This window comes from Aquarana catesbeiana, linkage group LG01 (genome assembly GCF_042186555.1).
Source record: "Aquarana catesbeiana isolate 2022-GZ linkage group LG01, ASM4218655v1, whole genome shotgun sequence".
Lineage (NCBI taxonomy): Eukaryota > Metazoa > Chordata > Amphibia > Anura > Ranidae > Aquarana > Aquarana catesbeiana.
In genome coordinates this window covers 839,383,212-839,396,289 of record NC_133324.1, presented here as the reverse complement: position 1 = coordinate 839,396,289, position 13,078 = coordinate 839,383,212, and the positions used below count along the sequence as shown (strand labels likewise).

Below are 13,078 nucleotides of genomic sequence, written 5' to 3'. Positions count from 1 at the left end.
ATTTAAGTCTCCTACTTGGATTAAGGTGAAGGGGTATTTCAAATGTGGGCTCAATACATGTTGCTGTTATAAAATCAGAACGGTACAATCTGTATTGGCTAATGATTGGTTGTATCCATCAGTGTTTAAGTTGTAACTCCAAGAACATGGTTTAAATTATTTCCTGTGCAGAGTGAAGAGTACTATATGCGGGATACACTGGAAAGCTGCTGAAGCAGATAGGTGAACAACATGGTGTAGAAGAGTGCCCTACCGTGTCTAGAAAATATTTTTTTATCTTTCCATTTTATTGAATTTACTGATGGTTCTGTACATTGGGGAGATTTACGCCATTGTTTACTTTGGTGTGAAGTATTTAGGATATTTAGGCTTGAGACTAGATTGCTTCTAGGTATTAACTGTAGGTGGGACATTGACCTTATCAATGAATGTAGCTACTTTTCTTTTCCTTTTCCTTAAACTTTCCTTCATATGCAATGTTGCATCTATATGGTTTTTAGATTTTTGTGATTTCTAGAGGCTATTGGTAATCTAGTTCATGTATTACCATTACCATTGTCTTGCCTACCTTGGTGGGTGGGTATATAAAATTAGGGGTCCAACCATATCTTGCTACAACTAAGGTAAAGATCAGCTGAAATGAGTTACCATCTGTATGGAATTTATCCTGTACTGGCAATGAAAAAATAAACTTGCATCCTGGAAACATCAAAAGTTCTGCCATTTGACCTGATGGGGAGCTGATCATATCACCTGAACTGTATATACACAAGATGCAATCAAATCATACATAGCTTTGGGTTTACACAGAGTAACGTTACAGATCCAAGTATTGCATTTACGTACATTTTTAAAGCAATTATATGGTGGGAGTAAATTACCAATATAAATGAAAAACTGATATTCAGTTAATCAGTTGATCTTCTAGGTGAAGTGAGTACAAACTACCAACTGCCAGTATAAAAATAATTATAAAAATGAGGTAGCGTACAGTTTATGCAGATGATTATGCCTAAAGTAAGGCTCAATAGAGAAAAACACAGGGGCCACCAATGCTGATCTTCTGGATATGCTAGTTGTCTGGCTGTTTCTGACATCCATACTTTCTGAGATACTAACCAGCAACAAATGTGTGGATAAGGAAAGCCAAAGTGAAAGCCAATTAAAGTCTCACAATCTTTAATCTTTTTATATACCTCTATCCCCACATTATTTGTGAATTATTATTGTGACACAACATTTTTTTTTTTAATTTTAAAAATGAAAAAAAGTTTCAATATTGTTGGTTAAAAAATGGTTTAAGCACAATACCTAAACTGGTATGTTATGTTTATACATCTTTCCTATATTTTCTTCCTTCTTTTCACATTTTTAGACTTGTGTGGCAGAACATTTAAAAAGCTGTGTTATGTTTTTTTCTGTTGGCAATAATATGTTGTAAAAGTTCTTTTGACAATATACGATAAACCTGTATAGAGGAGAGTCCTGTATCAGGAAGGAGGAGTTTCCTGTTTGACATGTAGAAGAATGTCACTAGCTATCTGATGTTACCTTCTTACCTGAATAGAAAGGAAACTGAAAGTGATATAGAAGTTCCCAGAGCAGCTATCGTCTCTCTCATGTCACTTGAGTTCTGAACGAAAGAGAACTTCACAACATCATGAAAATGAGGACATTTTTCTCCTGCAAACAGAAATATAAAAGGAGAATCATGGATACAAGACTTCAGATCAACCAGAGACTAGCACTGTGGAGTGACAGTGTAACGGAACAAATATCTGGAACCAGAAAGACATTATCAGATCCAAGCCAGCAAAACAGAAATGGATATCAGGCTGCTGGTGTTGAGCACTTTACTGGTTGCAGTAAGTGGGCGCTTGCACAGGAGACTCTGCCCGAAATCCCGCTATTTATCAGTGACGTCCTCTGACATAACAACACTAAAGGAGCTGCAACATGATCATGAAAAGAACATGTCTACCAACGCAATGAGATGCTACAGAAGAATGCTGAGACACAAACCATCTGTATGTGACCTTACGCAGAGGAATCGTCTCATCCTGACTTTGGAGCGGGTGTCACTAACAGTTGAGGTTCTGACGAACATGTCTGTGTCTGCTCAGAATGAAACTGTAAAACAGGCACTTATGGTTTTCCTCAAACTGAAAGATGATCTGATGGTCTGTAGAGGATCTCCTGAAAACAATGAGTCTACGTCACCTGAGCTGAAGCTGTGGCTGCATCACCTCCAACATTTTAAGGAAACAGCATCCCCAGATTGTGTCCAGGAAGCTGTAATACTGAGCCTTATTCCTCTGAGGGTGGAAGATGTGACATGTTGGGCTCTCAACCACTAACCTGCACTTCTGTATCAAATAAACTCCCTACTGTAAGCACAGATAAGTCTCTTATGCTATATCTGAACATATTAGAACCAGGAAGACCATCAGGATGAAGGATAAGCAGTAAAGGATGGACTTTTTCAACATAGACATATTCTTCTATACCTTACGACTGAAGGACATACAGTACTACTTTAAAAGAAGTATCTACTCATCTTTGATCTACTAAAACCTATAGGAAATTCATCCATAAAGTACATTCCTGAAATTTACAACTACAGGATTTATCCACTATTAACCTATCCTACAAGGGATTTCGTAAACACAAACTTATATATCATAAATGGACCTAATTGTTTATCCCAGCAGACAAGATTCCTTATCAACCCAAAAATGACTGACCTACTCTCTACACAGCACAAATTCTGTGGAGAGTAGTAGTAGTGAAAAGGATTTTTTTTTTTGTGATGTGTGCTTACAATTATTTTTTAACCTATAAGTATTTAATCTTATTTATTTAATATTATTTTATCTTATCATATCTGTTTATATTCATGTTAAAACCTGTAAGTTTTTAATGTTATTTATTTATTATTTATATTACATAAGTTATTAAGAACATTTTTTTTTACAAGTTTCTAGCTCCCTGGAGGATGCAATATATCTGTAATTGATTAATGTTAAAGAAAAAATATTTTATTGATAAATGCATATGTTGTATATATATATATATATATATATATATATATATATATATATATATATATATATATATATATATATATATATATAGTTGTGAAAAGGGAGTTTCTTGACGAATGTCTTTATGTTTAATTTTGACCAATATGTTTTTGATATTATTTATTTAATATTATTTATAAGTTATTAAATTATTTATTTCACATATTTCTAGCTACATTCAAATGTATATACACACTTGTGCAACTAATAAATATAATGTAGTAAAGTATTATACAGACAGTTGTGTTTAATCTTTTTTTCAGAAGTTTGTGTTTTTGTGTAACTTTCTGTACACTATTTATGCAAGTGTTGGCTCTGTAAAAAGAAAGAAAAGAAAAGGACTTCTAATTGGATGATGTATGACACAGTTCACTATGTAACAGAACAAACCATTAAATTCCAGATAATCACAAGAGGAATGCTTTGAATTTTGAAAATCAAAGTATGGTTAGATCCTTCTATCATTATATGCCTACCCACCAAGGTAGGTAAGAAGAGGGTAACGGCAATATAAAAACCGGATTACCAATGGTATCCTGAAATCACATATATCTGAAAAAAAATCGACATATACAAAAACTGCTTCCCCGGCATTATACACAGGCTACATTGCATATGAACAAAGGAGAGGAAAATAACATTGCCTGCTAGCAGTTGTCAACCTCAAACTACTGTACTATTAAAACTGTGCCAGTGGGAGAACTTACATGGGCTAGGAGAAATAGTTTGGATTATAAGTCCCTTGGGTCAGAAACTGAAATCATTATGGAAAGATTAAAGCTGGATACACACTACACAACTTTTGTTGTTTGATTTCCTTTGGATTTACCAAAACCATGTAGGGTAAGGGCCTGCCTGATTGCATACAAATTGAAAGCGTTTAGGTTTGACCTCTTATTATATGGTTTTGGTAAATCTAAAGGAAAAAATCTAAAGAAGATTGTATACTGTGTATTCAGCTTAAGAAAGAGAAAATATATACAGTGTACTCTGAATGTAGCTAATAAAATATACAGGAGTAAAAACAGGGAGTTTTCTTTTGGGTGAAAGTAACAACTAATGATTGTCTGGCAAAAATATATTTGAGACCATCTTTTCCACTGAGTATTAAACTACTATTAAACAAATTATTAGGCATAATTTGCCCATTTTACTTGGTGGTTGTAAGCTGCATACCATTTTATAAGTAGGTTGTCACTTATCTTCTAAGAGGACACTCACTTTAGGATCCCTTTTTTCACCCAGCCTTTTTTATATCAAATTTAAGTCTCCTACTTGGATTAAGGTGAAGGGGTATTTCAAATGTGGGCTCAATACATGTTGCTGTTATAAAGTTCATCCAAAAATCAGAACGGTACAATCTGTATTGGCTAATGATTGGTTGTATCCATCAGTGTTTAAGTTGTAACTCCAAGAACATGGTTTAAATTATTTCCTGTGCAGAGTGAAGAGTACTATATGCGGGATACACTGGAAAGCTGCTGAAGCAGATAGGTGAACAACATGGTGTAGAAGAGTGCCCTACCGTGTCTAGAAAATATTTTTTTATCTTTCCATTTTATTGAATTTACTGATGGTTCTGTACATTGGGGAGATTTACGCCATTGTTTACTTTGGTGTGAAGTATTTAGGATATTTAGGCTTGAGACTAGATTGCTTCTAGGTATTAACTGTAGGTGGGACATTGACCTTATCAATGAATGTAGCTACTTTTCTTTTCCTTTTCCTTAAACTTTCCTTCATATGCAATGTTGCATCTATATGGTTTTTAGATTTTTGTGATTTCTAGAGGCTATTGGTAATCTAGTTCATGTATTACCATTACCATTGTCTTGCCTACCTTGGTGGGTGGGTATATAAAATTAGGGGTCCAACCATATCTTGCTACAACTAAGGTAAAGATCAGCTGAAATGAGTTACCATCTGTATGGAATTTATCGTGTACTGGCAATGAAAAAATAAACTTGCATCCTGGAAACATCAAAAGTTCTGCCATTTGACCTGATGGGGAGCTGATCATATCACCTGAACTGTATATACACAAGATGCAATCAAATCATACATAGCTTTGGGTTTACACAGAGTAACGTTAAAGATCCAAGTAGTGCATTTACGTACATTTTTAAAGCAATTATATGGTGGGAGTAAATTACCAATATAAATGAAAGACTGATATTCAGTTAATCAGTTGATCTTCTAGGTGAAGTGAGTACAAACTACCAACTGCCAGTATAAAAATAATTATAAAAATGAGGTAGCGTACAGTTTATGCAGATGATTATGCCTAAAGTAAGGCTCAATAGAGAAAAACACAGGGGCCACCAATGCTGATCTTCTGGATATGCTAGTTGTCTGGCTGTTTCTGACATCCATACTTTCTGAGATACTAACCAGCAACAAATGTGTGGATAAGGAAAGCCAAAGTGAAAGCCAATTAAAGTCTCACAACCTTTAATCTTTTTATATACCTCTATCCCCACATTATTTGTGAATTATTATTGTGACACAACATTTTTTTTTTTAATTTTAAAAATGAAAAAAAGTTTCAATATTGTTGGTTAAAAAATGGTTTAAGCACAATACCTAAACTGGTATGTTATGTTTATACATCTTTCCTATATTTTCTTCCTTCTTTTCACATTTTTAGACTTGTGTGGCAGAACATTTAAAAAGCTGTGTTATGTTTTTTTCTGTTGGCAATAATATGTTGTAAAAGTTCTTTTGACAATATACGATAAACCTGTATAGAGGAGAGTCCTGTATCAGAAAGGAGGAGTTTCCTGTTTGACATGTAGAAGAATGTCACTAGCTATCTGATGTTACCTTCTTACCTGAATAGAAAGGAAACTGAAAGTGATATAGAAGTTCCCAGAGCAGCTATCGTCTCTCTCATGTCACTTGAGTTCTGAACGAAAGAGAACTTCACAACATCATGAAAATGAGGACATTTTTCTCCTGCAAACAGAAATATAAAAGGAGAATCATGGATACAAGACTTCAGATCAACCAGAGACTAGCACTGTGGAGTGACAGTGTAACGGAACAAATATCTGGAACCAGAAAGACATTATCAGATCCAAGCCAGCAAAACAGAAATGGATATCAGGCTGCTGGTGTTGAGCACTTTACTGGTTGCAGTAAGTGGGCGCTTGCACAGGAGACTCTGCCCTAAATCCCGCTATTTATCAGTGACGTCCTCTGACATAACAACACTAAAGGAGCTGCAACATGATCATGAAAAGAACATGTCTACCAACGCAATGAGATGCTACAGAAGAATGCTGAGACACAAACCATCTGTATGTGACCTTACGCAGAGGAATCGTCTCATCCTGACTTTGGAGCGGGTGTCACTAACAGTTGAGGTTCTGACGAACATGTCTGTGTCTGCTCAGAATGAAACTGTAAAACAGGCACTTATGGTTTTCCTCAAACTGAAAGATGATCTGATGGTCTGTAGAGGATCTCCTGAAAACAATGAGTCTACGTCACCTGAGCTGAAGCTGTGGCTGCATCACCTCCAACATTTTAAGGAAACAGCATCTCCAGATTGTGTCCAGGAAGCTGTAATACTGAGCCTTATTCCTCTGAGGGTGGAAGATGTGACATGTTGGGCTCTCAACCACTAACCTGCACTTCTGTATCAAATAAACTCCCTACTGTAAGCACAGATAAGTCTCTTATGCTATATCTGAACATATTAGAACCAGGAAGACCATCAGGATGAAGGATAAGCAGTAAAGGATGGACTTTTTCAACATAGACATATTCTTCTATACCTTACGACTGAAGGACATACAGTACTACTTTAAAAGAAGTATCTACTCATCTTTGATCTACTAAAACCTATAGGAAATTCATCCATAAAGTACATTCCTGAAATTTACAACTACAGGATTTATCCACTATTAACCTATCCTACAAGGGATTTCGTAAACACAAACTTATATATCATAAATGGACCTAATTGTTTATCCCAGCAGACAAGATTCCTTATCAACCCAAAAATGACTGACCTACTCTCTACACAGCACAAATTCTGTGGAGAGTAGTAGTAGTGAAAAGGATTTTTTTTTTTGTGATGTGTGCTTACAATTATTTTTTAACCTATAAGTATTTAATCTTATTTATTTAATATTATTTTATCTTATCATATCTGTTTATATTCATGTTAAAACCTGTAAGTTTTTAATGTTATTTATTTATTATTTATATTACATAAGTTATTAAGAACATTTTTTTTACAAGTTTCTAGCTCCCTGGAGGATGCAATATATCTGTAATTGATTAATGTTAAAGAAAAAATATTTTATTGATAAATGCATATGTTGTGTATATATATATATATATATATATATATATATATATATATATATATATATAGTTGTGAAAGGGGAGTTTCTTGACGAATGTCTTTATGTTTAATTTTGACCAATATGTTTTTGATATTATTTATTTAATATTATTTATAAGTTATTAAATTATTTATTTCACATGTTTCTAGCTACATTCAAATGTATATACACACTTGTGCAACTAATAAATATAATGTAGCAAAGTATTATACAGACAGTTGTGTTTAATCTTTTTTTCAGAAGTTTGTGTTTTTGTGTAACTTTCTGTACACTATTTATGCAAGTGTTGGCTCTGTAAAAAGAAAGAAAAGAAAAGGACTTCTAATTGGATGATGTATGACACAGTTCACTATGTAACAGAACAAACCATTAAATTCCAGATAATCACAAGAGGAATGCTTTGAATTTTGAAAATCAAAGTATGGTTAGATCCTTCTATCATTATATGCCTACCCACCAAGGTAGGTAAGAAGAGGGTAACGGCAATATGAAAACCGGATTACCAATGGTATCCTGAAATCACATATATCTGAAAAAAAATCGACATATACAAAAACTGCTTCCCCGGCATTATACACAGGCTACATTGCATATGAACAAAGGAGAGGAAAATAACATTGCCTGCTAGCAGTTGTCAACCTCAAACTACTGTACTATTAAAACTGTGCCAGTGGGAGAACTTACATGGGCTAGGAGAAATAGTTTGGATTATAAGTCCCTTGGGTCAGAAACTGAGATCATTATGGAAAGATTAAAGCTGGATACACACTACACAACTTTTGTTGTTTGATTTCCTTTGGATTTACCAAAACCATGTAGGGTTGTAGGGTAAGGGCCTGCCTGATTGCATACAAATTGAAAGCGTTTAGGTTTGACCTCTTATTATATGGTTTTGGTAAATCTAAAGGAAAAAATCTAAAGAAGATTGTATACTGTGTATTCAGCTTAAGAAAGAGAAAATATATACAGTGTACTCTGAATGTAGCTAATAAAATATACAGGAGTAAAAACAGGGAGTTTTCTTTTGGGTGAAAGTAACAACTAATGATTGTCTGGCAAAAATATATTTGAGACCATCTTTTCCACTGAGTATTAAACTACTATTAAACAAATTATTAGGCATAATTTGCCCATTTTACTTGGTGGTTGTAAGCTGCATACCATTTTATAAGTAGGTTGTCACTTATCTTCTAAGAGGACACTCACTTTAGGATCCCTTTTTTCACCCAGCCTTTTTTATATCAAATTTAAGTCTCCTACTTGGATTAAGGTGAAGGGGTATTTCAAATGTGGGCTCAATACATGTTGCTGTTATAAAGTTCATCCAAAAATCAGAACGGTACAATCTGTATTGGCTAATGATTGGTTGTATCCATCAGTGTTTAAGTTGTAACTCCAAGAACATGGTTTAAATTATTTCCTGTGCAGAGTGAAGAGTACTATATGCGGGATACACTGGAAAGCTGCTGAAGCAGATAGGTGAACAACATGGTGTAGAAGAGTGCCCTACCGTGTCTAGAAAATATTTTTTTATCTTTCCATTTTATTGAATTTACTGATGGTTCTGTACATTGGGGAGATTTACGCCATTGTTTACTTTGGTGTGAAGTATTTAGGATATTTAGGCTTGAGACTAGATTGCTTCTAGGTATTAACTGTAGGTGGGACATTGACCTTATCAATGAATGTAGCTACTTTTCTTTTCCTTTTCCTTAAACTTTCCTTCATATGCAATGTTGCATCTATATGGTTTTTAGATTTTTGTGATTTCTAGAGGCTATTGGTAATCTAGTTCATGTATTACCATTACCATTGTCTTGTCTACCTTGGTGGGTGGGTATATAAAATTAGGGGTCCAACCATATCTTGCTACAACTAAGGTAAAGATCAGCTGAAATGAGTTACCATCTGTATGGAATTTATCCTGTACTGGCAATGAAAAAATAAACTTGCATCCTGGAAACATCAAAAGTTCTGCCATTTGACCTGATGGGGAGCTGATCATATCACCTGAACTGTATATACACAAGATGCAATCAAATCATACATAGCTTTGGGTTTACACAGAGTAACGTTACAGATCCAAGTATTGCATTTACGTACATTTTTAAAGCAATTATATGGTGGGAGTAAATTACCAATATAAATGAAAGACTGATATTCAGTTAATCAGTTGATCTTCTAGGTGAAGTGAGTACAAACTACCAACTGCCAGTATAAAAATAATTATAAAAATGAGGTAGCGTACAGTTTATGCAGATGATTATGCCTAAAGTAAGGCTCAATAGAGAAAAACACAGGGGCCACCAATGCTGATCTTCTGGATATGCTAGTTGTCTGGCTGTTTCTGACATCCATACTTTCTGGGATACTAACCAGCAACAAATGTGTGGATAAGGAAAGCCAAAGTGAAAGCCAATTAAAGTCTCACAACCTTTAATCTTTTTATATACCTCTATCCCCACATTATTTGTGAATTATTATTGTGACACAACATTTTTTTTTTTAATTTTAAAAATGAAAAAAAGTTTCAATATTGTTGGTTAAAAAATGGTTTAAGCACAATACCTAAACTGGTATGTTATGTTTATACATCTTTCCTATATTTTCTTCCTTCTTTTCACATTTTTAGACTTGTGTGGCAGAACATTTAAAAAGCTGTGTTATGTTTTTTTCTGTTGGCAATAATATGTTGTAAAAGTTCTTTTGACAATATACGATAAACCTGTATAGAGGAGAGTCCTGTATCAGGAAGGAGGAGTTTCCTGTTTGACATGTAGAAGAATGTCACTAGCTATCTGAGGTTACCTTCTTACCTGAATAGAAAGGAAACTGAAAGTGATATAGAAGTTCCCAGAGCAGCTATCGTCTCTCTCATGTCACTTGAGTTCTGAACGAAAGAGAACTTCACAACATCATGAAAATGAGGACATTTTTCTCCTGGAAACAGAAATATAAAAGGAGAATCATGGATACAAGACTTCAGATCAACCAGAGACTAGCACTGTGGAGTGACAGTGTAACGGAACAAATATCTGGAACCAGAAAGACATTATCAGATCCAAGCCAGCAAAACAGAAATGGATATCAGGCTGCTGGTGTTGAGCACTTTACTGGTTGCAGTAAGTGGGCGCTTGCACAGGAGACTCTGCCCGAAATCCCGCTATTTATCAGTGACGTCCTCTGACATAACAACACTAAAGGAGCTGCAACATGATCATGAAAAGAACATGTCTACCAACGCAATGAGATGCTACAGAAGAATGCTGAGACACAAACCATCTGTATGTGACCTTACGCAGAGGAATCGTCTCATCCTGACTTTGGAGCGGGTGTCACTAACAGTTGAGGTTCTGACGAACATGTCTGTGTCTGCTCAGAATGAAACTGTAAAACAGGCACTTATGGTTTTCCTCAAACTGAAAGATGATCTGATGGTCTGTAGAGGATCTCCTGAAAACAATGAGTCTACGTCACCTGAGCTGAAGCTGTGGCTGCATCACCTCCAGCATTTTAAGGAAACAGCATCTCCAGATTGTGTCCAGGAAGCTGTAATACTGAGCCTTATTCCTCTGAGGGTGGAAGATGTGACATGTTGGGCTCTCAACCACTAACCTGCACTTCTACATCAAATAAACTCCCTACTGTAAGCACAGATAAGTCTCTTATGCTATATCTGAACATATTAGAACCAGGAAGACCATCAGGATGAAGGATAAGCAGTAAAGGATGGACTTTTTCAACATAGACATATTCTTCTATACCTTACGACTGAAGGACATACAGTACTACTTTAAAAGAAGTATCTACTCATCTTTGATCTACTAAAACCTATAGGAAATTCATCCATAAAGTACATTCCTGAAATTTACAACTACAGGATTTATCCACTATTAACCTATCCTACAAGGGATTTCGTAAACACAAACTTATATATCATAAATGGACCTAATTGTTTATCCCAGCAGACAAGATTCCTTATCAACCCAAAAATGACTGACCTACTCTCTACACAGCACAAATTCTGTCTAGAGTAGTAGTAGTCAAAAGGATTTTTTTTTTGTGATGTGTGCTTACAATTATTTTTTAACCTATAAGTATTTAATCTTATTTATTTAATATTATTTTATCTTATCATATCTGTTTATATTCATGTTAAAACCTGTAAGTTTTTAATGTTATTTATTTATTATTTATATTACATAAGTTATTAAGAACATTTTTTTTACAAGTTTCTAGCTCCCTGGAGGATGCAATATATCTGTAATTGATTAATGTTAAAGAAAAAATATTTTATTGATAAATGCATATGTTGTATATATATATATATATATATATATATATATATATATATATATATATATATATATATATATATATATATATAGTTGTGAAAGGGGAGTTTCTTGACGAATGTCTTTATGTTTAATTTTGACCAATATGTTTTTGATATTATTTATTTAATATTATTTATAAGTTATTAAATTATTTATTTCACATGTTTCTAGCTACATTCAAATGTATATACACACTTGTGCAACTAATAAATATAATGTAGCAAAGTATTATACAGACAGTTGTGTTTAATCTTTTTTTCAGAAGTTTGTGTTTTTGTGTAACTTTCTGTACACTATTTATGCAAGTGTTGGCTCTGTAAAAAGAAAGAAAAGAAAAGGACTTCTAATTGGATGATGTATGACACAGTTCACTATGTAACAGAACAAACCATTAAATTCCAGATAATCACAAGAGGAATGCTTTGAATTTTGAAAATCAAAGTATGGTTAGATCCTTCTATCATTATATGCCTACCCACCAAGGTAGGTAAGAAGAGGGTAACGGCAATATGAAAACCGGATTACCAATGGTATCCTGAAATCACATATATCTGAAAAAAAATCGACATATACAAAAACTGCTTCCCCGGCATTATACACAGGCTACATTGCATATGAACAAAGGAGAGGAAAATAACATTGCCTGCTAGCAGTTGTCAACCTCAAACTACTGTACTATTAAAACTGTGCCAGTGGGAGAACTTACATGGGCTAGGAGAAATAGTTTGGATTATAAGTCCCTTGGGTCAGAAACTGAGATCATTATGGAAAGATTAAAGCTGGATACACACTACACAACTTTTGTTGTTTGATTTCCTTTGGATTTACCAAAACCATGTAGGGTAAGGGCCTGCCTGATTGCATACAAATTGAAAGCGTTTAGGTTTGACCTCTTATTATATGGTTTTGGTAAATCTAAAGGAAAAAATCGAAAGAAGATTGTATACTGTGTATTCAGCTTAAGAAAGAGAAAATATATACAGTGTACTCTGAATGTAGCTAATAAAATATACAGGAGTAAAAACAGGGAGTTTTCTTTTGGGTGAAAGTAACAACTAATGATTGTCTGGCAAAAATATATTTGAGACCATCTTTTCCACTGAGTATTAAACTACTATTAAACAAATTATTAGGCATAATTTTGCCCATTTTACTTGGTGGTTGTAAGCTGCATACCATTTTATAAGTAGGTTGTCACTTATCTTCTAAGAGGACACTCACTTTAGGATCCCTTTTTTCACCCAGCCTTTTTTATATCAAATTTAAGTCTCCTACTTGGATTAAGGTGAAGGGGTATTTCAAA

The 13,078-nt window shown here is 34.2% G+C and overlaps 3 protein-coding genes across 3 annotated transcripts; all 3 read left to right on the top strand.

Annotated features, from left to right (window-relative positions):
* Positions 1–1,823: 1,823 nt before the first annotated feature.
* LOC141124718 (interferon lambda-2-like) lies at positions 1,824–2,357 on the top strand. Its single transcript, XM_073612282.1, has one exon. The coding sequence runs from the start codon at positions 1,824–1,826 to the stop codon at positions 2,355–2,357; it is 534 nt and encodes a 177-aa protein (XP_073468383.1).
* Positions 2,358–6,178: 3,821 nt separating this feature from the next.
* LOC141124702 (interferon lambda-2-like) lies at positions 6,179–6,712 on the top strand. The gene has a single exon (XM_073612281.1). It carries the CDS (start codon positions 6,179–6,181, stop codon positions 6,710–6,712), a length of 534 nt encoding a protein of 177 aa, XP_073468382.1.
* Positions 6,713–10,518: 3,806 nt separating this feature from the next.
* Positions 10,519–11,052, top strand: LOC141124685 (interferon lambda-2-like). The gene has a single exon (XM_073612280.1). It carries the CDS (start codon positions 10,519–10,521, stop codon positions 11,050–11,052), a length of 534 nt encoding a protein of 177 aa, XP_073468381.1.
* Positions 11,053–13,078: the final 2,026 nt, after the last annotated feature.

Excerpts from the sequence above, each read along its gene's own strand:
- LOC141124685 (XM_073612280.1), top strand. The coding sequence starts at position 10,519 with ATGGATATCAGGCTGCTGGTGTTGAGCACTTTACTGGTTGCAGTAAGT.
- LOC141124718 (XM_073612282.1), top strand. The coding sequence starts at position 1,824 with ATGGATATCAGGCTGCTGGTGTTGAGCACTTTACTGGTTGCAGTAAGT.
- LOC141124702 (XM_073612281.1), top strand. The coding sequence starts at position 6,179 with ATGGATATCAGGCTGCTGGTGTTGAGCACTTTACTGGTTGCAGTAAGT.